The sequence below is a fragment of the Polypterus senegalus genome, chromosome 3 (assembly GCF_016835505.1).
Source record: "Polypterus senegalus isolate Bchr_013 chromosome 3, ASM1683550v1, whole genome shotgun sequence".
Classification (NCBI taxonomy): Eukaryota; Metazoa; Chordata; class Cladistia; order Polypteriformes; family Polypteridae; genus Polypterus; species Polypterus senegalus.
In genome coordinates, this window is record NC_053156.1 from 148,143,670 (window position 1) to 148,167,602 (window position 23,933).

General features: G+C 34.6%; 1 protein-coding gene across 4 annotated transcripts in view; it reads right to left on the reverse strand.

Moving 5' to 3' along the window:
- Window positions 1–4,504: 4,504 nt before the first annotated feature.
- The window catches only part of col12a1b (collagen, type XII, alpha 1b), a 171,379-nt gene continuing 151,950 nt past the window's right edge, over window positions 4,505–23,933 (reverse strand). For 2 of the 4 annotated variants that reach the window (XM_039748032.1, XM_039748036.1), the window contains 6 exons: window positions 17,132–17,167; window positions 16,437–16,503; window positions 16,147–16,335; window positions 14,719–14,796; window positions 8,931–9,104; window positions 4,505–5,396 (listed from right to left, as the gene is read on the reverse strand). In XM_039748032.1, coding sequence (XP_039603966.1) covers window positions 5,299–5,396; window positions 8,931–9,104; window positions 14,719–14,796; window positions 16,147–16,335; window positions 16,437–16,503; window positions 17,132–17,167 — 642 coding nt within the window. In that variant the 3' untranslated portion in view covers window positions 4,505–5,298. Of the gene's footprint in view, window positions 6,540–8,930; window positions 9,105–14,718; window positions 14,797–16,146; window positions 16,336–16,436; window positions 16,504–17,131; window positions 17,168–23,933 lie in introns of all 4 variants that reach the window. The other 2 variants (XM_039748035.1, XM_039748034.1) reach the window with 2 other exon arrangements.

Genomic DNA, 23,933 nt, shown 5'->3' on the forward strand with positions numbered 1-23,933 from the left:
CCATCTATCCATGGTTAGTTACTGTATGGAGCCCGTTACAAATCTAAATGAATAAATATTCTTTCTGGAACCTTCATGTGGTGAGACTTTTGGGAATAGAAAATGGTTTCCTTATGGCATCGCCCTGAAGAACCACTAAGAGTGTATTAGACGAGTGTACTAGATGCTTCACTGGTCTTGTTCACCCTACCATTGTAGAGTAAATACCTCCATGTGCATTTGTTGTATTATTTTCATTGTTTTGCTTAAAACATCAAGTTTTGTGTTCCAATTACTACTCCAAAGGGTTCTTCACACACTAAGCCAAAGTACACCAAGTTGGTGACGTTGCTTAGTGAGAAAATAAAGGTTTTAGATAAACTTCTTGCTGGAATATCGGCTGCCACTATCACCCATGACTCTGACATCAACAAATCAACTAACTGACCCATCATCAATTGCAGCCTCAAGGTTAAACATCAACCTGCCACTTCTATTCTCACATCTCAAGTGGCACACAAAGTAGGAGTCACTGACAGATTATGGCAAACCAGTGTGTCCTCCAGTCTCAGTGACTAAAGTTTTTTTTTTTTTAATTGAGATATTAGCACAAAAAGTCACAGAAGTCTAGTTAATGACTAGCGAGAGAAAATGTCTTTTGCATGTCATTTTGTTTAGCTCATATTTTGGGTCATTTCATGGTTACTGTGTAATGAAACGTGCATATTATCAAAAATACTGTTTTGTTATAAAGAATTCCATGAAGAAAAGTGTATTTGGAGCAATCTCAAGTGAAAGATTACAGTTTTTGGTGGTTGCTAGAACCAAAACCCCTATTTAGCATAGGTTCAATGCATTAACATTTACATTTTCGACTTTCCCGTCAAAGGTTGAAGATTGACTGTAACTTGTTTCATCTTATGGGACTTATACTCAGTTACATTGAGATCCAGAACTAAAATGACCATTTTATTAAGCTGATGTCACTGTCACATTCATGGAATCCTTCCAGTATCTTTTAGTCTATAGTGTGATGCATTCTCCTGTTGAAAAAGCCATTCCCAAATGGTCTTATGCTGCCATATTTAGATATGCCATGACTTTAAAATGTCATCTACACCTTACTAGAGGTCCAGAGTTTGATGTGAATGCAGTCCCCCTCCCCACTACCAGCCTGCGTATCTGAAATGTGTTGGTAATGACCAATTGAAGTGTTTCATGTGCTCTGGTCTTCCCACCAGAGTGAATCCATGTGGACCCGGTATCCCTCTACTAGGTGATGTTCCTTCAATATTGCACAATCCAGTGTTTAAGTTTCTTAACTCAGTGTAGTTTTCTTTTGTTCTTTTTTTTAACAGGAGTGGAATTCAGCTGTATAACAAAGTGTCATGAGTTGTGCATTCTCGTTCAGCCACACTCAACTCTAAGTTAACTGTATAGTGGACTCTTTGTTTCTCTACCAAAGTCATTTTAGCTATCAGCTTCTTCTAGCTAAAGAGATATTGTCAGTAATATTTAAGCTTCAAAGGCATTGCTGTCTTTTTATTCTTTTAAAATAAAGAATAAATGAAAATACAAGCACACAGTACATACTGTATTCTAAACAAGAATTATGCTATTTACTTGTATGGACAGTTTGATTGGCATCCCACTTCTTTGGTGGATGCCATTGCTTTGCTTTATAAGAGTTTCTCATTACCGCAATGTATATTAAGATCTACTGCAGTTATTTTAATTACAAAAAAATAGGATTTGGGGCGCCATTGGGGAGGCAGAGATGCTTTGGCTTCTGTATGTGGTCTGTTTTATAATTGGAAACCAGCTATGAAAGCTGTAAAATGAAGTGCAATTAATTTCGAACTCCATCTGCAAGTGACGACTGATTTTCCTAATGGGCCAGACGCAAAGTGATTAAGACAGGCAAGTAAACCGCAGGCATACAGGCTTAAAAAGTTCAAACGTGTCAAGGCTGCTGCCTTAGCCACAAACAGCACTTCTTCTTGACCCATAGCACGAGTGCACAGCCAAATAAAAAGAAAAACCAAATCAGATACAGTATGTTGATGACTCCAACAGGGCTTACTAATACATATTATTATTACTTAAAATATAAAGGTGACTTAGCAAGAGACTATGTGGGTTATTTTACATGCTGATTAGTTCTTATTTTGACATATTGATTTCTTTTTGAATTTGTTAAACAAAATCACAAAAAATAATGAGTGATATTAAATGCTGATGAAATAAAGCCTGTAACATAAAGGATCCCAACCAACATGGGCACAAACAGTTCTCACTAGTTCTTGGGCTGGCAGTGCTGAAGCACCAAATCCTGAATCAACCAAGTTTAAAAAGTTTATACCAAGTGTTGCCAGGGCGCCTTATCTGTCTGTGTAATGTTGTACTTTTTGACTCTTAATGTGTTCTATTTACTGAAGTAGAAGATGAACATACTGAAATATAATAATTATGTATAGAAAATAAAACTACTACTGTGTTTTCTGTGAATATTCACCTGGTCAGGGCACAATTTCCCTCTTTATATGGAAACTCACTGAATACTGTCATTATCTGCTTTTACAATGCCTATAGAACAGATGATTTGTTTAAATTGGCTGTAAGTGGACTTTCAAATTGTAAGTTTAAAAATGTTATTTGCACAACCTGCTCCTACTCCCAGCTACTAGCTATGGACACAAGGCGGGAAAAAACAGAACACTCAGCCCTCATTCACGATAAGCTAGTTTAGTGTCATCAGTTGATCTGACAGCATGGGTTTTATCACGATCATTAAACTCAATTGATCTTCTTGTAAAATAAAGTCAAACTGAATGACAATAATTAAACAATATCTAATAGATAAACACATATGTAGTTAACACTAACTGTAAATGGCAGCGTGGTGCTGCAGTAGTGTTGCACCTCACAATTCCATCAGACTAGTGTGAATGTGGTATGGTATCCCATATCTGCGTGGCTTTTCTAATGGTAATCTAGTTTTTTCTCACATCCTAAAGATGTGTGTAGTGGAGTAATAAGCAAATCTTGGAAAATCTAGGTGTCCTTGTATCGGTAAATGTGGCCAATGCATACAGTATGTGTGCCCTGTGATGGACTGACATCCAGTCCAGGGTTCATTTGTACGTGCAAGAACATGCTTAGGGGCCAATGATCATGAAAAGGAGCGCTTCCTTCCAATGTACTCATTAAGTTCATTTTGAAACATCTACACAATATACATGAATTTATTGATTGGCTCAATTATTTGTTCTGTGAGTGTGTATCCTTGCTTTTTATGCTGCTCTATCTGAATTCCCTAATGGGCTTAAAAAAGTTTATCTAATCTAATCTACTCTAATTTAATTTAGAATGATGCTGTATCAGTATATTCATCTTAGTGATATATTTACCTTTATTTGTAAATGTGTACAATGCTCTGGGTTTGTAAAGTGACTTGTGATACAGGGCTGGAGTGGAGGGAGGGCTGATGAGGCAATCGCCTTAGGTGGCACATTGGTCAGGTCTGCATTTTTATACAACAGAATTTTTTTAAACTTTACAAAATAATAACATAACAAATTTAGAATTAATTAAGAACTGCAAGAATTAAATACATATCAAGTGCTTAATGTAAATATTGTCTTTAAAAACTGTAAGAAATATTTTCATTTAAAAAATTTCAAATTTGTCAGAACTGAAATTACCAAGTATTTGGGATTTGAGAGAGAGTCCAGTTTAATTTCAAATTTACTTTAGCAATTACATGGCTCAGTAGAAATATATATTTGCGTCAAAACTAGGAGGTGTAAAATGTACATACTTGTAATGTTTTAATATCTATTTTGTGTATTTTATTGTTTTTAAGCTGTTCTTTTACATCTTTCTTTACATGTTTTTCCAAAAATAATGTTATTTTGTCCATTGTTCAGAGCTTTTACTATATAATGTGAGTATCACTGTATGCATTGAATGTTGATTAAGTTTATCGAGGCATGCCTAGTATGGAGGTTTCCTTTGGGGTGAATCAAAGATATTATTATTTGTCGTATTCTGGTGTCATATATTGGTATATTGATATACAGTGTATTCTGCACTCACAAATCAGCAGAGTCTCTGGGTGTAGTTTACGTCCTATCTCCTATAAAATGGGTATTTCCTTGGGCACTCTGGTTTTCTTACTATATTCCAAAGATGAGTTGGTAATGATAACTGACAATTCTAAGATGGCGCCAGAGGCTACTTGTATATGTGTGAGTATGCATGCAATGGACTGGTGTCTAGTTCAGGTTTAACTCCATTTTCACATTCCATGCATCCTAGACAGACCTAGATAAAGTGGATTTGAAACTAGGTGGATGCCTCTTGTCTGCTTTTTATAATATGAACTGTTGGACACTTGTAAATTGTATTTTAAAGTGGATTGTGTAAAATTAAAAATGATTTATTAAGCTGTTTATTGTTGTGTACTGGTACATTTCAAACAAGATGACGAACAAGAAACCTTCAAACAAACAGTGACAATATATTTTAACCTTTTCAGTAGTTTTATTGAAAAATGCCTCTTTTGTTTCAGAAATAAATAAGAAAATAAGGCTGTGGAATTCACAATTTGCAGTTAAAAAATGAAAGAAGCAATTCTACATTCATAGCATTGCAAACAATTTAAACTGCAGTGGATTTCGAGAAAAAAAAAAACAACTATATTCTGATCAAAAAAAAAAAGTTCTAAATATACAATACAAACATGCAATTCCACCTTTGGTAAAGTCAGCTGTGAGTTGGAATAATACAACTGATACACATTTGTCTACACTGACAAAATGGAAGCTGTACGTAAGTGCTGATTGGAGATTCGGCTGGACTCTTTACTTTGAAAAAATAAAATACAAATTAAAAAAAAACTCTATTCACAGAAATAACTGTAAAACAGTTTACAAATAGAGATGGATCAAATGGTACAATATGCTTCATTGTAACCACAGAGGTTCAACAGCAAGATCCAAACGTGCTCGACAGGGTTTGATATTGTACATTTCCGGCTGCTTAAAAAAAGATTTGGTTTAATGAACAATTGCACTTATATTACAAGCAAAAATGATGGCAAGTAAAGGTATTTCTAAGAAGCCAGTAGGCTTTAAAAAAAAAACAATTTTAACAATTTTACACCAAAGTGCACTGGTTGCTGTGATTAAAGGATTTTCATATCTGTATATGCAAAATAATAGTAAACCACTTTTTCAGAATGAGAAATTCTTCAGGTTTTCACTCCGTTATCCTGTCATTTTGCTTCCTTGAGAGTGATTTCTTTCCTCTGTGGTTTCATGAATAACCAGGTGATTGCATTTCAGTGTCATAGTCTTCAGTCTCTTCCTCAGTTAAAGGTACAACGTGGGTTTCTGGTGGAGGCTGATAGGGTCCTGGTTGGAAATATTTTTCTAGTTCAATATATTGATTCTTGATATCTTTGAATCCACATGCACAGATATTTTTTTTTTAACATTTACAGGATAACAAGGTTGCACACCTTATTGTTATGACACTGTAGACAAATTAAAACAGGGATATGACATTTTAGACAGAGAACAACAAGTTAGAGGCAGGGATGAGCAAACAGGTACATGTAAACAACAACTTATTGCTCCAGAAATAAACGACATTTATTTAGCTGAAATGGTTGCTTGTGGGGTTGAAGTTTTTGTCCTAATCACCTGGCTAGAAAAAATAATTGTACAATTACTTTACCAGATCATCTAAATATGACAACTATTGGGTTGACTAGAAAAACAGTGTGATATTAACTGAGAAAAAGTCACATGCTAGAATGAAAAAATTAAAATTGTGTTATACCTGTTATAAAACATAAGGAAAGGCATTAGATATAAACTGCGTCATCTGCCTTGTTAAAATACATGTTTTGTTTTCTGGTGCAATTGTTTTACAGCAGTCAGGGGACTTAAAAGTACAAGAAGTAAGGAAAGTAGTGGGAAAAAAATATATGCCTATAAACTGCAAACATAGAAAACATCCATATAGACATGTACAAATTTTACATGCTGTAAATTAGCATACTCCAGAAAGCCAACAATAAGGGGTTATGGAGGCATACAGCAAGCAGGTTATAATGCAGATGCTTGTTGAGAGCAGCTAAATTGACGTTTAGTGGATTTGATTCAAAGAGAATCTTTACAAGGCACCATTAGTTTATTTACAAGGTTCACTTCTACGTTTACCACATTAACTTTGTTGATTGGTGTAGAGTCTCCACCTTGTTAGTAGTTTAACAAGCCCATTTGCTGAAAGATGCTTCTTTTTGGTTTGTTTATTGGATCAAGATGCAAAAAAAAAGAGGCCATCACTGATGTCTGTCTGATCTAGAAGCTGAAAGTGTTGTTAGTACAAGAGTCCTCTCCTTTAGGATGGCCAGCAAACTGTTCGTTAATCATTTCCTTGGTGATTATCCTTAAAGGCTCAAAAACGTGAGCAAATATCTCAGAGACAGGATTTTCAGGTATTCAAATTGTAAGATGCACGGACAACTTAGAAAATTTACTATCCCGAACCTGAAACAGGTTAAAGAGGATGTTAGTTTTCTGTGAGTGAAAACAAAGTATTTTTCTTTTTTATCTAAAATGATGGAGTGGTGAATATGATGGATGATAATTACAGATATAAATAATGGCAATGCATCCTTTAAAGTAGTGGTCTGATATTGTTGAAATATTAATGGTATCAATAAAAAAATAGCATTGTTAAATTTAAATATTAACAATAAATTGAATTGTGACCATACCGTAGCATATCATCACCACTACATTGTACATAATTATAGAGTGACACCAAAAAGTATTCACACACCACATTACATGTCTGATGTTCAAGTAAACAAAGGAAGAATGCAAAGAGTAGTCAGTTTACTCTTTGAATTGGTGTCAGAAGTTGAAATGTACTCCTTCTTTTAGAGTTAATTGTTAGCTCTAGTGATTAATCCATTCAGTTTTTATGTGGTGGAGGGAGAGATGGACTTGGAATAAAAACTTTTGTTCAACTGGTGGGCTCATGACTCATTTACTAAAAATAAGCTGCTACAGTAATCACATATCCTAGCAATCAAAAATAGAATTGTGTGCAACAGGAATATCTGACAACTCAGGTATGGGGTGACAAAGTGTGACAGAAGGACTGAATGGTCTCATTTATAATCTTCCTTAATTTCTTTTAGTACATTTCTACATTAAATAGCATCTGTAAAAAGACAAAATTTACCCTGGGAACAAATAAAGACCTATCTATCTATCTATCTATCTATCTATCTATCTATCTATCTATCTATCTATCTATCTATCTATCTATCTATCTATCTATCTATCTATCTATCTATCTATCTATCTATCTATCTATCTATCATACACTACCAGGCTTTTTCTTTTTGATTACAAATACAATAAGAAATAAGAGCTGCATTTCCAGCATAGAATAGTTTGCTCTGATTGTGTGTCATTATCATACATACTGTATTTGCATCTATAATGTTATAAAGCTCTTTAGGATGGTATCAGAGAAAAAGTTTTATATAAGATGGTGTCTGATTTTTTTCGTCCTAATAGTGAGTATGTCTTTGTGTAAGTTCTGATACGAGACAATATAAATAGGGAATTAAGCAAAAAAATTCAATTTCCAACATAATCTGATTAAGTATTGGTGTTAAAATAGTATTTTGCTATCATACAGTTTACTCCCTCAGAGAGATGTCAAATGCTATGCTATTTAAAGATTAAAGCGGGTATACAAAAGCTTATTTTAAGGGTGATATAGGCAGTATAAGTGATGCTGTGGCAACACTATATTCCCACTCTCTTAAAAATTCCTCAAAAAACAATCAGTCAAGCAGTTTCCTTGCTTAATTTAATTCTATACCACCATCGCTGAAAAACAGACCCCTTTTTGCAAGGGAATACATGTGTGGTTGAAGTAAGCCCTAGATTCCTTTTTTTAGTTTTCTTTGACAGGCTTCATCTTTGGAAAAAAGCACTGCATGGCTTAGGTTTCGGTGGCAGACTTTGAATTAAAAGCATATGCTTACGCCCATATATTCTTTTATGTAGACACTCCATAGAGATTGAAATGCAGAATGGTGCCTACAATTTATTTCCATCCCCAGGCTCATTTGCACCCTACCAAGGAAATCCGGCCCTTAATGTAAAATGTTACCACCTTGTAGATGAGAGGTTTTTTTTAACTTGCTAAAACAACATTCTGCAGGCTTTGCATGGGTTTAATTAATTTCCCCAACTACACAAAATATTTTATCAGCCTTGTTACTCATAGTGAAGGTTAAATGGACTTTGATTGACAATATGCTAAATTATAATCATTCATTGTAGGTATGTATAATATTATACATACATACATACATGCATTCTCTGAATGATTTGGTCCAGTTCAGGGTTGCAGGGGACCAGAACCACATATTGTATAAGCTTTAAAACACTGAAAAGATTAGGTATAAGCAGAAGAAAAGTTAGGGAGTTTATGTCACCTTGTATAATGCAATATTTCCCAAAGGACCAAGCAGGTTAAACTCAAAGTTCCAAGTTCAAAGCAAATTAATGCCAAAAAGTGTCAGAAGAAAGTAAATAAGACCCTACCAAATGAGAAGAGAAAGTAATGCATTTTTCATGGCAAACCTTCTACAAATCAGAGTAAGTTATTTGTTCCTCAGACATGGAAGGATCAATATCACTGTACTCTGTGCACATGACATTAACGTTAATATTGAACTTGAGCTTGATCAACTACCAAATGAGAATGCGGTAAATGTGACATGTGTGAATATGTTTTGGTGACAGTTTAAAATACTCATTGTCCAGCAAATGAAAACAGCCTGAATCTATTGTACTGTATACAATAAAAGCTACCAAAACTAATAGCACTGGCTCATTGTTGTAACTCACCTGGGAACCCTTGGCCTCCATTGTAAGGAATGCCAACACATTGAGAAGAGTCACAATATCCTGGTGGACCTTGGGGACCCCTTACTCCAGGGATGCCATGGCGGCCTGGTGGACCAGGTGGTCCTGGTGGGCCTCGAGATCCTGGAGGTCCTGTTCGTGATTCTCCTGATGGGCCTGATTAGTGATAAAAAGATATTATTCATTTTCTCAAATTACTGATAAAATTATTTATAACATATATGCTATTCACTCCATTCAATAAGAAAAAAGTCTGCTTTACAGGCTGTTTCTTACTGCTGTCTAGACTGCATAAACCTCCTGACATTTTTCTTCTCCTTGCAAGCTTCCACATATGTTGTCAATGAAACCAGAAGACTAAGCATAAAGTGTAACAGTCTGAATAGCCTCTGTAAAATGACTCATCAGCACTTGCTTCTCTATTCATTGGGAATTAACATGCTTTGATTCATAGAAACAAGGCTTGGCAACATTTGCCCCATGTTAGACATGAATTGCACATTTTTTCCACTCCTTCTGTGCAAGGAAACACTCAGGGAGATTACTGTATTACATGACAAGGACATTGCCTTGTAGCTGAAATGTATGTGTATCAAGCTATTTTGATAATATTAACCTGTGCTTCTTAGGTACATGAAGTAGTGCTTTCCTTGGTCATTGTGCTATTATATGTACTGCCTATACTATTAACCTTTCTTAAGACATTCTGTATAAAAGTGCAAAAACAAATGGTACTAATGGCACAAAATTAAAAACTAAACAGTTTTAGTCACGATTTTATTTTAGACAAAACACAAATAAGGCTTATCTTTTGATTTTGGAAATTAGCAACAGAACACTTAAACAATGCACTGCAAGCTTTCTGTTTTTTCTCCTGCAGCTGTAGCATGTAAATAAAATATCCTTTGGACCATCAGAAGTTAATATGCATTTATAACTAATTACAAGGCAGACAACACAGACACAATAGCCTGAATCCTTGTTTATCCTATTTTTAGAGTAAATTTACATGGAATGTGGGTGACAGTTTGAGTTAGTTATTTTAACAGAATGCAATAAAAACCAACATCCCAGGTGTTAAGAACTAGATGCTTTTTTTTCTTGCAGCCATTATACTTTTTGCATCGAAGAGGCAGATAAATAAATAAAAGTAAAAAAAAAAAAAATGCACAGATATATTTTGTTTTAAAAACTTACTAAGTTACAGAGAGTCTTACTACTTAAATTGAAAAAACGGCATTATTACCTTCAAAATATATAAAAATAAAATGGTAAAAGTAAAGCATTATTGTTTTTTAAATCTGGTTTGAAAGAGAAAAAAAAACTCCGAGTAAAGGCATTGCCACAAATTAGTACAACAGAAGGTCTCTGAGGATATCGACCTTTTGTAAATAAAAACGATATATTGCTTACTAAAGAACATCCTGCATAAGCTTAGGCATATGAACAATATATATACTTGTTCAATCCAGCATGATGAAGACTGGTGCGAGAAATCTCTAAAATAGAATAATACTATGACTATATCTTGGCCAATGGGTACCTCTTTTCTAAATGAATGTGGGGTGAACATTCCTGGTCAAGTCTTAAAATGGATCTACCACATTTGTTTAGAATAAACAGCAAATAAAACATTTGAGGACACCAAAACAAATCAAGGAGAAGTGCTTTTTGTCATCATATATTCTCATGCCAGTTATACAACTACTATTATTTTCATTAATATAGTGCACTTGTAGTGGAATTTGTATCTTTGGACATTAAGATTTCATTCTTGACTCTTTAAGCATGATTCTCCTAGTCTAGTTGTCATTGCCTGCCACATAGAAACTTGAGCTGAGGGTAAGGTATTAAGAAATGGGAAGTCTCCATCCATCCATCCATCCATTCATCCATCCATCCATCTTTTCATGCTCATACTAGCTCTGGGCCATGGGGCTTGCAGTAGCATCAAGCATAAAGCAGCAAACAAATATGGATATGATATCAGTCAATCACAAAGCAAAGCCTGTGATATGTGACCAAAATACAGAACACAAATACTCCCAACACACAGGACTATGGATGTTGGAGAAATGCCAGGGTACCTAGAAATAAACCCACCCAGACCAAAAGGAAGATATGCAAACTCCCAACAGGCAGCGAGCAAAAGAAAATCTGAACTTATCACTCTTAGACTGGCGATCAAAGCCAAGACCCTTCTTATCAAACCTCCTATTCTTTCAACGGGAGTGATGTGTGTACTTGCAGCGTTCTCTTGACATTTATAGCAAATGCTAAATATTCCAAAATGAATATTATTAAGAAATATTTACAGGAATTATAACAGTAGACATGTCATTTGAGATCACCTAGGTTGCATTGAAATGGTGGCTACTGGAGTGTAAATATACAGCATCATACAGTTAAATGGAACTCATTTGGTATGTACACTGTCATAAAACTGAAGCACATCAGTGTATGCACTCAACAGAGCTCACCTTCTTTCATACACACGCCTATTGGAAACATTTCTTTTTCACACAATGTAGTAGCATTTTTATGTCTTCTAGTCTTTATATATAAAGCTACCATGGCTGTTCGTTTGTCTGTCCAGGATTTTAAATCACCTGTAACTCACAAACCGTTTGACCAATTTACCTGACATTTGGTATACATATACTACGCGACGTCAACTATCTGCTTTCAGGATGATAATTGACCTCCAAGGTTATTCCACTTTTTTATTTTATTTTACTGTAGAATCAACTCTCGGCAGCAGTGAATCGCATGCGTACGGGCACCGTTCTCATTCCCTACCACCTTCGCCATCACTTCCCCTACCTCTTCATATCTTAAATCATTCTTGAGGCAGATTGAAGACTTAAGTGCCAGCTTAAGTGAAAAATGAAGGAAAGCGGACTAAGTGATTGCAACAGAAACACTGACTTAATCAGTTTTAACGCGAAAAGATGTCAACGAAAGCAGAGAAGAAGCGGGCCGCTAGGGTGGAGAAAAGAAGAGCTGCTCAGGGAGCAGCAAGCGCATCAACATCTGAGCAAACGAATGCTAAATGTACAAAGAAAGAGTATGAAAACTATGAATGCTCAAGTCAAGTGTATTTGTGCATTGCACCATTACTGGTTGTTCAATAGTGTTTTGCTCATAGAGATGCATTTGTTAAATAAACTAAATAATTATGGAAAATGCAGTGGTGTGCAAACACTACTGTAGTTGACCCTTTATGAAATTTTACCTGAGAAAAAAATGTTTCTGCCCAATGAAAGAAGTTTTTGACATGCCCACAGGATTTTTATTGATAAGTTTACTTTACTTAAAAGTTAGCAGTGTGAAACACAAGTGAACTAAAAGGAAACTGAATCAAAGTAACAAATCATTCTCTAATTGGGAATTAAGCAAGCAGTCTGTGAGTGTGAACATAGGGGTTTTGAAACTTAAAGATTAGAATGTTTAGTTGTTTTCTTTATATATTTTTTCTGGATGTTTTATTTTCTAACAACATTATGATAGTAACTGCGGGGGACTCAATTCCCAGTGTTTTATGTGATGTAATTTCTGTGACATCTTACAAGCTCGTGACACACGAAATGCCTTGATCAGGATTGTGGATAACTTAGAGAATTCTTGTGCAAGATATTAACATTGAAACTCCTTGTAATAGAAAATAGAGTTAATAGATGACATGCATCACCTGGTGTCACCACTGTAGTAGATCGTACAGTGTAGTAGAGACAATATCTTCAAAGCACTTTCTCCCCCCGCATTAAGTTAGGTAGCAGTGTCCCTGGGCTTGAATACCCAGCTGGATACCTGAAGGACATGCTGGGAGTTCCGGAGTACAGCCCTGTTGGGCCCTGTGGTTTCCATTAGTGGACACTGCAGGGATGGATGTATAATCCCTATTTTATGGGACCTTTGTTTGACCTGTGTTACAGACAGACCCTGTCTTAGCATCAGATGTAATTCAGGTCTAAATTATAGGAGTCGCTCCACTTCATCCAGGTAAGTTTGGGTTGGGAGTAAATGATGGAAAAGCTCATTTGGGATGAGAAGAGGAGAAGAAAGAGACAGAAGAAAGGAAGAAGAGTTCTGTGTTAGTTTGTGCAACTATATAAAGAGGTATTGTTGAAGTATTTGTGCATAATAAACTTTTTATTCAAACTGGGAATTGTGTCTGTGTGGTTGTGGCTGGGTTTGGGGTGCTGCTATGCCAACCTTGTGGTCACACAAACCTAGGAAATACTTTTCTCAAAGTTTTAGCTATGACCCAAAGTTTTCTTTGACTTCCCCAAATTTGAGCTTCAGTTTGTATTGTGGTTCACATTTATCTTCTAGTCCATGGATGTTGCACTCCAGGCCTGGAGGGCCCCAGTAGCTGCAGGTTTTTGCTCTAACACTTTTCCTAACAGTGACCAGGTTTCAGTGCTAATTAACTTCTTTCCCCTTCATTTTAATAACTGTTTTTAAGGATTCAGTCCTCTGAATTGATTCTTTTCTTGATTAAATGACAGCCAAACAGAAATGAGACGTGAAATGAGCTGACAGATGACCAGCTAAATTGAGGCTTCAAGCTGCAACCAATTTCACTCCAATCAGTTTCTTAATGAGAAGCCAGTACTTGCTGGTAATTACACAGCTTGTTGCTGCTCTCCTTTTACCACAGCAGACATTTCCAAAACTGATGATTTTCTGTTTTTTTTTTTCAAAGAACATTGTCAAAAAGCTTTGGTGACCTGAAAGATCAACCTTACTGAGACCATCACCTTTCTTTATTTTCATATATTGTGTGTTTGGCACAGGTGAGCTGGTCATGTGGCGAATTGTTTCGTGTCTTATTACTGTTTGGCTGCTAATTAAGGAAAAAGAAACAACTAAGGGGCCGGAGTCAAGTTAAGTAAAACTAAGGGAAAAGAAGTTAATTAGCAGAAAAAAACTGGTCACTAATGAAGAAGATGGTTAGAATGAAAACCTGCAGTTATTGCAGCCCTTTAGGACCAGAGTTTGACACCCAAGTTCTAGTCCCTTATTTTTTCTCTAGTAGCCTGTCATCTTTCTTGTAGTACAAATGTTTATTGAACAGTTAATATTTAATAAATGCATAAACTGTCATATACTTAAAATGGCATAGGAGTTTATGAATATTTAGGAAAACTTAGGATCTTAATGAAAAAATAAATATTAAAAGGGACTTTTTTTGGTTAATGTGTTTTGCCATCATGGATGGCTAACCACATTACCTCACAGAAATTAACAGATTGACAATACAGTTAATAGGGTGAATTTTGGATGGGTATTGTCACAGAGGTTGAGCAGAGAGAAAATATAAAATGTGAGTTCTTAACACTACTGCTTATACTAGAGAATAGGCCGACAAGCATTCATTCTAAGAACTAGCATACTGCTCTGACTTTGCTGACTTTTGCTCTTAATTTTGTGCATAAGAGTCTTGTTTTCAGGTATGCATGATTACCATTGTAGTCTCTTCTAATACTATTGCAAAAGGCACAAAAATGGCACAAAAGGTCTTCCTACTATTGCTTTAACTTCAGAGGAGGCTATTCCCAAAAACGAATAGCCTATTTAACATCTGTTGACATTACAGGAGTGTTCAGCTGTTATACAGTTTCATTTTCATTTGTTTATATTCCTTTGGAATTTTTCTGCAAGTGCCAGTAGAAACCTTAAGAAAAATCAAGTGCATAAAAAGAAACCATAAAGTTTAGTACAAAACTATTGAAAAAGAAAAAATATATATATTTTTTTAACATACCGGGTGGTCCAGGTAAACCTCTTGGTCCCTGAGATCCAGTTCCTGGGTTGCCACGTTCACCCTTTTCTCCTGGTACACCTAGTTATTACACATTAAATCAACAAAAGAAATAATGATCAGAACTGAAGTGTCTCATAATTCATACCTTTACAATCTAATTCCACAGGGTCGAGTCTTCTAATATAAACAAGAGCATCTGTTGGAGCCTTCTTAAATGATATATTTCACCCTCTCATTGACCTAAATGTCTCTCATAATGTTTTTCAGACTCTTCAGTTACAAGAAACCATACCACTACAAGTGTAAATGCTAATTAGAAATTTCATACAATAAAACATAGAATTTGTGTGTCTGTGTATGATTCGGAAATGTTACATTACAGCTGAAAAATTAAGGAAACAAAAATGAATAAACATATGAATAAACACATGAATAGACTTTTTTTCTGTATGTGTTGGAAAGAATACAGATTTCTACTCCCTGTAAAAATAGTTTTTTTTTCCTGCACTGTCAATAAAAATTTTCCTCAATGGAATAAAGCACAAAAAAAAAAAATAATAATAATAACTAAAATAGTTTAAGCAAGATGTTGTTGCAGTCACTCCCACCAGCAGTCACTAGGGTTAACTAAGGAATGCACCCACCTCTTACCAAGTAAATGTTAATTTCTTATTTAATAAAAAAAGATATTGTTCCAATTCTATAGAAAAGTTGTAATGTTACACAGATTGCAGGCTTTTTAAAATGCATTTCAAGCTTTCATAATGCTGTTTTGCTATGTGCCAGGCCACATCTTTAGGCCTATTTTGCCATACTGAAGACAGCAGGGCTAATGTGATTAAAAGACGGTATACTGAACGATGAGTTGTTTATAGGGGATTTTAAAAATCTATGTTATACACATTTTGGCCACAAAATGAAAAGAAATCTTCATGAGGGAGAACTTATGGTGTTCCGCTTCATAACAATGCCAGAAAAAAGCCCTTACAGTAGACTCCTACAGCATCTCCTGTTTCCCTATGGAAAAAAATCAAATTGAAAAAAAAGAAAAGAAAAACAAGCAGTTGCCAAGACTTCCATTTAAACCTTCTGTATTTGTAAAATGGGAAAGCTGGGTCTCAAGAAACTATAAATTACTGCTTGTTTCAGACTGCTGAAAATATGCATTTGCTGAAGCATTTAAATTATGATGGAGTTAAAATAACCGTCGTTTTGAAATATATATAGCAGTTCAGGTTTTGAGCACCAGCAGAGCTTTCAAAACCAACACACAGAACACCTGGGCTTTCTGCCTTTCAAGTTTTTGTATTATTTTCTTACAAAAGCTCCACTTCTTTGTTTGCAGTCAGGTTAGTTCTTCCTCTGTGACTATGTAGTTGCAAAGTAATAGTGCTTCCTGGATTCATTATTCAATAATTTCCTCCTTACCTCTTTCACCTGCTTGTCCTGGTTCTCCTGGAGTCCCAGGGAAGCCAGAACGCCCAGCTTGACCTGGTTCTCCTCGAGGACCTTGAGGGCCAGAAGGTCCTGGTGGGCCAGGTGGGCCAGGGTTATTATTGTTGGAATAATAGCCGTTTGGAATTTGGTTCAGCATGTTATTAAATCTGCTCAGTTGACCTAAAATTAAGATGAAAATGATATAGATTTAAAAAGAGGCAAATGCTAGCAACAAAACTTACTTTTAAATCTTTCTCTGTGAAAATATGTATGATAGTTACCATTCATTAGCTGTTCGCAGACCTGTCTGGCTATTGACCGCATCATGTTCTGAGATGCAAAATCTCCCTAAGGAAGCAGCAATTCAGTATTAAACCATGTTCACAAAAAATGACTTTAAAAATTTAAAACACTTGGAAACACGAATAAACTATATACAGTATAACGGAAACATCAGTTTTTACATTAACATGCACATCACTAAATCTAACTAGCTAACAGAATAATTAGCAAAAAAAGTTAAATAAGAGGTGACATCATACAGCACCAGAAAATTCATCTGAACTCGAGATAACCTGTAGCCTCAGACTGCCAGTCCCTTGTTAACAATGTACTGCTCAACCATAATAACTACACATTCTGCAGATGAAACAATGTGTTTGTGATCTAAATTAAAAGGTATGCCCTTTGAGTGGGATTCTATCAAATCCTCCAATCCCCACCCAATGTGGAGTGGCTGTTGCCATCCCAAGCTAATCCTGCCTTTCTTGAAACACATGCTGCCTTGTACATTAATTTCAACATTAACATTTTAAACCAGTTTAAAGAATATTTCATCCTGAGATGCTGTTATTTGATTAGATTAACATTTCTCAGTAAAAAACATATTACTAACTGTTAGAAAGCAAACCATGTATGCATTTTGTCTTTTTAACTGATTGTCAATATCAAACCAAATGATTTAAAAAAAACTTACCCTTTCACCCTTTTCTCCTCTTATGCCAGCAGGGCCCTGATAAAGAAAAAGAAATGCATAAGTTCTCTAAGTGTAAAACTGATTAAATAAAATACATAACGGAAAATTACCTTTTGATACCTTTTCATCATATACTGTATGCTGCATATTTTGATGTAGACTCAGTTTGCTTGTTAATAATTGGCAGCCTAAAACATGGACAGTATAATTCTACATTGCATATTTATCCTAACAGTAAGTTGTTATTATCCTTCATTCTGTTTGATAGTGGAGTTTAGTCAGGTACATTTTCCAAGGGTGGCTCTGTGTCAGTGGTGATAAATACTTAAGTCTTATCTCTGTCTCCTTCACCCCTAACTTTGCCACCAGTCATACTAAGTAAATACGTTAGCATTCATCTAAATAGCGCTGGGCACAAAGAGACTGTGTTCCTTTTACAACATTCAGTATAGGTAAATGTTGCACATAATTTAAGATATTTTAAAATGATATTAATCAGTCATTCTCAAATCTGCTTAAACTAAGAAAGGACTGCAACAACCAGAGCCATTCTCAGCAGAACTGGGCACAGAGCCATGGACAGGACACCAGTTCATTGCAGTGTGCACTTACTCATACTGGGACCAATGTGGCATCACCAATTGATCTAACACACTTGTCTGTGGGAATGTGGGAGGAAAACCCGAGTAGCTAGAGAAAACCTACATAGGCAATAGAAGAATGTGATAACTCTCTATGTGGACTACATTCAGGTGGAGGGTCGAAACCCATGATGCTGTTCTGTAAAGTCGCAGTGCCCTCAACTGCACTACTGAGCCATCTTCAATGATAGTATATGCTAGTAATTGACAACAAAAGGAAACATATTATTGATACTATTTTACAACTTGATATGGCAGCAGTTAATGGTATATTGTTACATTGTCTAGATGTACTTGTAATTGTATAGAAAGTAATAAACTACTAATAAGTAGCATCTGTTATCTAAATTTTGTAGGTGCAAACAATAATATTTAACGATTTGAGAGGAAAACATCCAAACAGTGGTCAACTGGAAATGACTGTAGCATAACTATTCCTATTCATTTTTTGCATCTCAACTTACTTTGTTGATTTTATAAATACTGAAAAATCTTTATGTGCTAGCTTTAATCGCTTCAAAAATAGATACTGATTACTACATGTTTAAATTAAATTGCTATTTTTCATAACCAGTTTTGAATAGAAATTTCAGGCACTAAGGGGTATACTTGGCGAACCATTATAATGCATCTATGGCGTTTCTGGAAGATTCATTTTGATTTGCATATACAGTCACACTGTATGTATTCTCATTTTTAACTGCAACATCACACAAAACACCACAATCTAGGCATATCCTCTTTGCCTCTCTAAGACTAAACACTAAACAATGACAATTAAAGAAAAAATGATCCACAAAAAGCTTCTTTACTGCTTGTGCAATACCAAAATCAGAGGCCAGCATGCATGTTGTAACTGAGTTCAGGGTTGCCATTAACTCTCATTAATTTTGTGTAATCTTGCCTGAAATTAAACTTGGCCTTTGTGCCCCACTGCAGACTAGACACAGAAATGAATTAACGAGTTGAGTTTCTTTAAACTGGGAGGCTAACATTGTTGATATCAGTAGGGCTGGGTTGTGCTGTAGCAGCCCTGAAATGTTCTTCACTGAAAATGTCACCACCTCCATCTGATTTTGAGCTTCAGTCTTTGTGTCCCCAGTGCCACATTTTAAAAGGCACAAAAAAAAAAACTGGTGACAGCAAAGAAGAATTTTGTAGCCTAGCCTGCTAGTATTGCCATTATCTCCAGAAGCAGTGCTGCCATTGTATAGGAATAGATTTGAATGTAATACGCCGTTAATATGTTCAAATGACTTGTTTTTTTAAGAAATAAATTGTTAACTGTAATACTACATTAATAAAGTTTATTGTGAATGTCAATTGAGAATTGTATTAATATTTAATATATTTTTTTACAGTATGTTGACAATCTTCTTGAGAATACATTAAACAGTTTTTGCATTGTACGTTTGGTCTCCACCACAGAATGTGAAATTAATGACAATGTAAATGCATTGCAATGTTTAAATGCTTCTTCTGCCTCTTCTGTACTATTTTGAATAAATAGCACTTTAATATATAGCTTTTTATTATTAATATAGTCATGCCATCATTTACCTCTATTCTTTGAATTACAGCATATATAGAAGACAATCATTTCTATGAATAAATAACTTTTCCTAAAGCATCTTATTCCAGGTCAGTGTTGTGGACTGGAATTTTATTTAGTAACATTTGACTCATGGCAGGAGCTCCAGGACAAGGTGTCAAAACCATAAGGCCATCCATGGTGTCAAATCATACACGCACCCATACTGGGCCAGTTCGGATTGTCCATTAGTCGTAGCACATACTGTAAGTGTTTGAGATATGGGGAAGAAAACTGGAACATCTGGATGAAAATGGGGAGACAGTGTGAACTCCACACTGTTTTTTAAATGTGGGCTCTCAGTAACACTAAACATTGTACTACCACCATGAACCTCCATTATTATTTGTCTTTATATTTCAAACTGTGGTAGTATATAATATTCTGCAATTTTACACTATTCAATGTAACTGTTTATTTTCTATGCGAAACATGAATTATATGCTCATTGACCTGGGATCTTGTTCAATATCTTCAACTGTTTTTTTTATTTCCTACAGAAATATCAAACTCCACAATTGTCTCTCTCTCTCTCTTTCTCTCTCTCTCTCTATATATATATATATACTGTATATATATATTTTGCAAATCATAGTTTATGTTGTTTTCAATTCCAGAAGCCCACAATCAGAAAAAGTCTATTTTAATTTAAGCTTTATTTCATTTGTAAGTCATCAGAAAATACATTAATTAATTTTGCTTATACCCATAAAAATGAGCTATGAAATAGACTGGCATGCAGCTTATACATGAGGCCACAAAGAAGCACAGACAGAAACACACATACATGCGTCTAGACAGACCATTAACAGCTGCATTGCACAGCATGCTACATGGTTTGGAAGGCAATATAAAATGCAGCTTCACACACTGTGCTATGAAAATGTTTTCTAGAATTTTATAAATAAGATATTCTGTTAATTACACATCATGCAGACTATTTTTCTTACTTGATATAATTTTTCTTTTATACTGTTAGAATAAAATGATATACAGTTTTACACTGTTCTTATAACTAGTCATAATGAAGGCTTTTTTGAGTATAACAAATTTTAAATAAAAACTTGATGATCATAGATGGTAAGCTGCTGGCAATTTTTGAACAGGCAGATACTATTTTAAGCTGAAGTTTCTTTAGTAAGTTCCTGAAGTATCTTTAATAATTTACATGTACCTTTTGTATCATTGTTATTAAGCTTTTCTTTCATTCTTCTTGATTTATGTGTTTGACATTTTGATAACACACTGTGCAGAGCAGGGAAGTTTTGCAAATGTATGTGACAGTAGAGAGTGTGGTTACATTGGTAATAAAACAAGGTTTGGGTGGTTATGCTTTCCTTATAAATATATTTTAAACATTATAAATTGACCCTGCTCTTCTGTACTGTAGCTGGAGGATATGGATTTAATCTGAAGCCTTTTTTAAAGCATTAAGGATACAGTATATGAATATTCATGAGTCTCACTCCAGCATGGTGTAATTAATTCAAACATTAGTTGAGCTGGAATCAAGAAAAGCCAGATTTCTTTCAACTAAAACATAACTTTAGGCTGCATCCTTAGTTAGAAATTAATGTGTTAGCCTGTGGTAGAAATTAACAATACATTAAAGTACAAAAATTGATGGATCTCTAGAGTAAACTCACATAACTCACTCTAATAGTTAATTTTCTAGAAGTGAAAACACTAGCCAGAGGAATAATGGTGACTGTAAGATCTAGGCCTAGTTGGTTTGAATTCTGCCACTTCGAGGTCCTTGAGTTTCTTGCTGCTCAACCCTTCTACTGTATGAAGTGTTTAATATTGTTGACTGTCAGTGTTTCATTTATTTCAAGTTTTGTAGAACACATAATGAAATTAAATCATTAAAGAAGAATAAATCAAAATCAAATTTGTGAATTTCCCCTTGTGATTAATAAAGTATCTATCTATCTATCTATCTATCTATCTATCTATCTATCTATCTATCTATCTATCTATCTATCTATCTATCTATCTATCTAATAAAAGTTGTCACTGTCCTCTTTAAGTCACAACAATAAAATCACTTTACTGAATCATTACATTGCATTGGAAGATTAACTCAATATGTACACAATTTAACTATGTAAGGACATTATCATTGAGAAGTGATTCAGAAGTTTCAGAAGTGATTGTTAATGTGATCATTGAGAGCATAACTGGGGAATGTATAAAAGTAGGATAAACCTAATGTACTTGTTACAAAATAGCAGGATACACTTTGAACTTGAAATAAATGGCGTCCTATGTTAAAAGACATTTATTGCAAACTCAATTGTGTCACTATATGTAAAAATCTACACTGCCATTTACCCTTGTAATAAAGGCCATGGCAATTGGAAATAAATGAAAACAGAAAAATATGAAACTTCTGATGTTTATATTGGTGGTGTATAAGAAAACAGACTTGTTCAATGTAAGTATCCGTGTCTGTTTTGAGCAGACGTTCTATCTGTACCTCCAAAGTTTGCAGATCATTTGAAAAGATGTAATATACAACATAAACTCAGTATGAAAACTTGAAAACGAACCTATAATTGGTAATGGGTTGTGATTTACTTAAAGTGATGGATCCATTGAGAGAGAAGTGGTGACATGTATTCTTTTGAGTGATGTTTTTAGACATAAGTATGACATTTTTGATGGGTAATAACAGGATCTGGCATTGTATATTATTCAGGTGAGTTTGAGCAGGTTTTTGTTTCGAATGTTGGAGGATTTTTAATTTTTGTTTAGTTCATTAAAGATAAAGAGTACTTTTTTGTGCATTAAATATTATTGTAACAGTGAGCCACTTTCCAAAATAACAGTAAGGATCGAATACACTTGCTTGGAGTAATAGAGTAATGTAATACATGTATTTGAATGACATTGTACTCGTATTAAATCATGTAATTCAAAACTGATCCAAAACAGAGTATCAGTATGATGTCTTTCAAACCTTTGAATGTTTTGAAAAATGATGCATTCTGTATTTATCAATGTATCTGTCTCAAATGCGATGCAGCATTCTTCTCCACATGGTTAGTCAAAATTAAAATTTGTATGTATGCCTTTTTGTGGGTATAATTTTTTTTATTGCAATTCATTTGGAATTGCATACATTTTCTCCTCCCTTAAATGATAATCTTTACATTATTTAATTGGTTATTGCTAAAATTATTAGATTATTTATTGGCGCCACCTTTAAAAGAGCGACCAAAAGTGTACAGGCAACCAAAGCCACTAACTAATTAAAATATCCTAGGAAAATGACATATGATAAAAAAAATTAGTAGTTTGACAAGAAGCTACAATAAAGATTTCAAGGACATGAGAAAAATTCTGCTTATCGTAACAAAATTATTATTAAAAGCGCATTTTTTGCCTAATTGTTTGTAATGATATTGATACCAGTTTACTTTAAAGATTAGATTTCATTGCCTCTCGTAGTTATGCTTCGTTTTCACAAACTCAAGAATCTTCAGTTCAAGGTTGATAAAAACTCCCTGACCTAATTTCTTGTCCAGCTGTAAATACATGACTTCTAGTTCCTTCCCTTGTTTTCCCACTGTGTATTGCTCATATTCTTTCACCATCACCGCCGTTTCAGTCTTTTTTTGATTGATTAACATAAGAGGGCCTGACAATCTCATCCAAGAGGCAAGGAAGTCGTCGCTCAGCCAAATGGGTTTCAGCCAAATGATTCTGTAATGTCTTGCATTATATCACCTACATACCTGCTAATAAATTTTTAATCTATGGGGTATTGTGCGCATTTGTCAAACAAAAAATGGCAACTAATTCCACAAACACTACTCATTAACTACATGCAGTATTATTTATTCTTGTGGCAGAGTACAAATGAACAACAAATTCTAAATAATTGGTTATTTCAGTTACAATTTCAGAATCAATTATATTCAAATGTACAGTAATGGTCATTCTTAATAAACTAAAACTGCAGATATTTGTGCTATGTATGGGAAAAAATCTGATTTGATTTATTTTCCACTAGTTTTCGTAAGTATCAAACTTCACTTTATTCTATGTCTGAATCTTTTAGAATATTTACACCATATTAGGGTGTAGTTGACCTAAGATTCCCTACCAGCTTTGAGTACAAGGTAGGAAAAAATGCTGAACAGGGAACTAGTCAATGGTGAGGCACAATCAATCCCAAACTCATTCATAACAGATAACTTTAAAGATGCCAGTTAAAGAAATACACAACCTCAAACTGTATCTGTTACTTACACCATGTTGTTTGTAGTAATGGCTGAGAAACAATTTTAATCTCATGTTTTTTTTTATGGAGAATGAAGTTAACAAAGTTCCTGACACAATAGACTTCAATGGGAACAAAGGGTGAACAAACAGCAAACAATATCAAAATGTCCAACATTTAAAACACATGTATTTTTGTTAAATAAACCATTGAGAAATATACTTTTGAATTGAAGGATTATTCATTGGCTAACTTTCCACTCACGTCTTTTCAGCACTGCAAAGTGTGGTTTGAAACAGGAGTGTAATTAGAGACCAAAAGTGAAAGAAAAGCAAGTGAAAA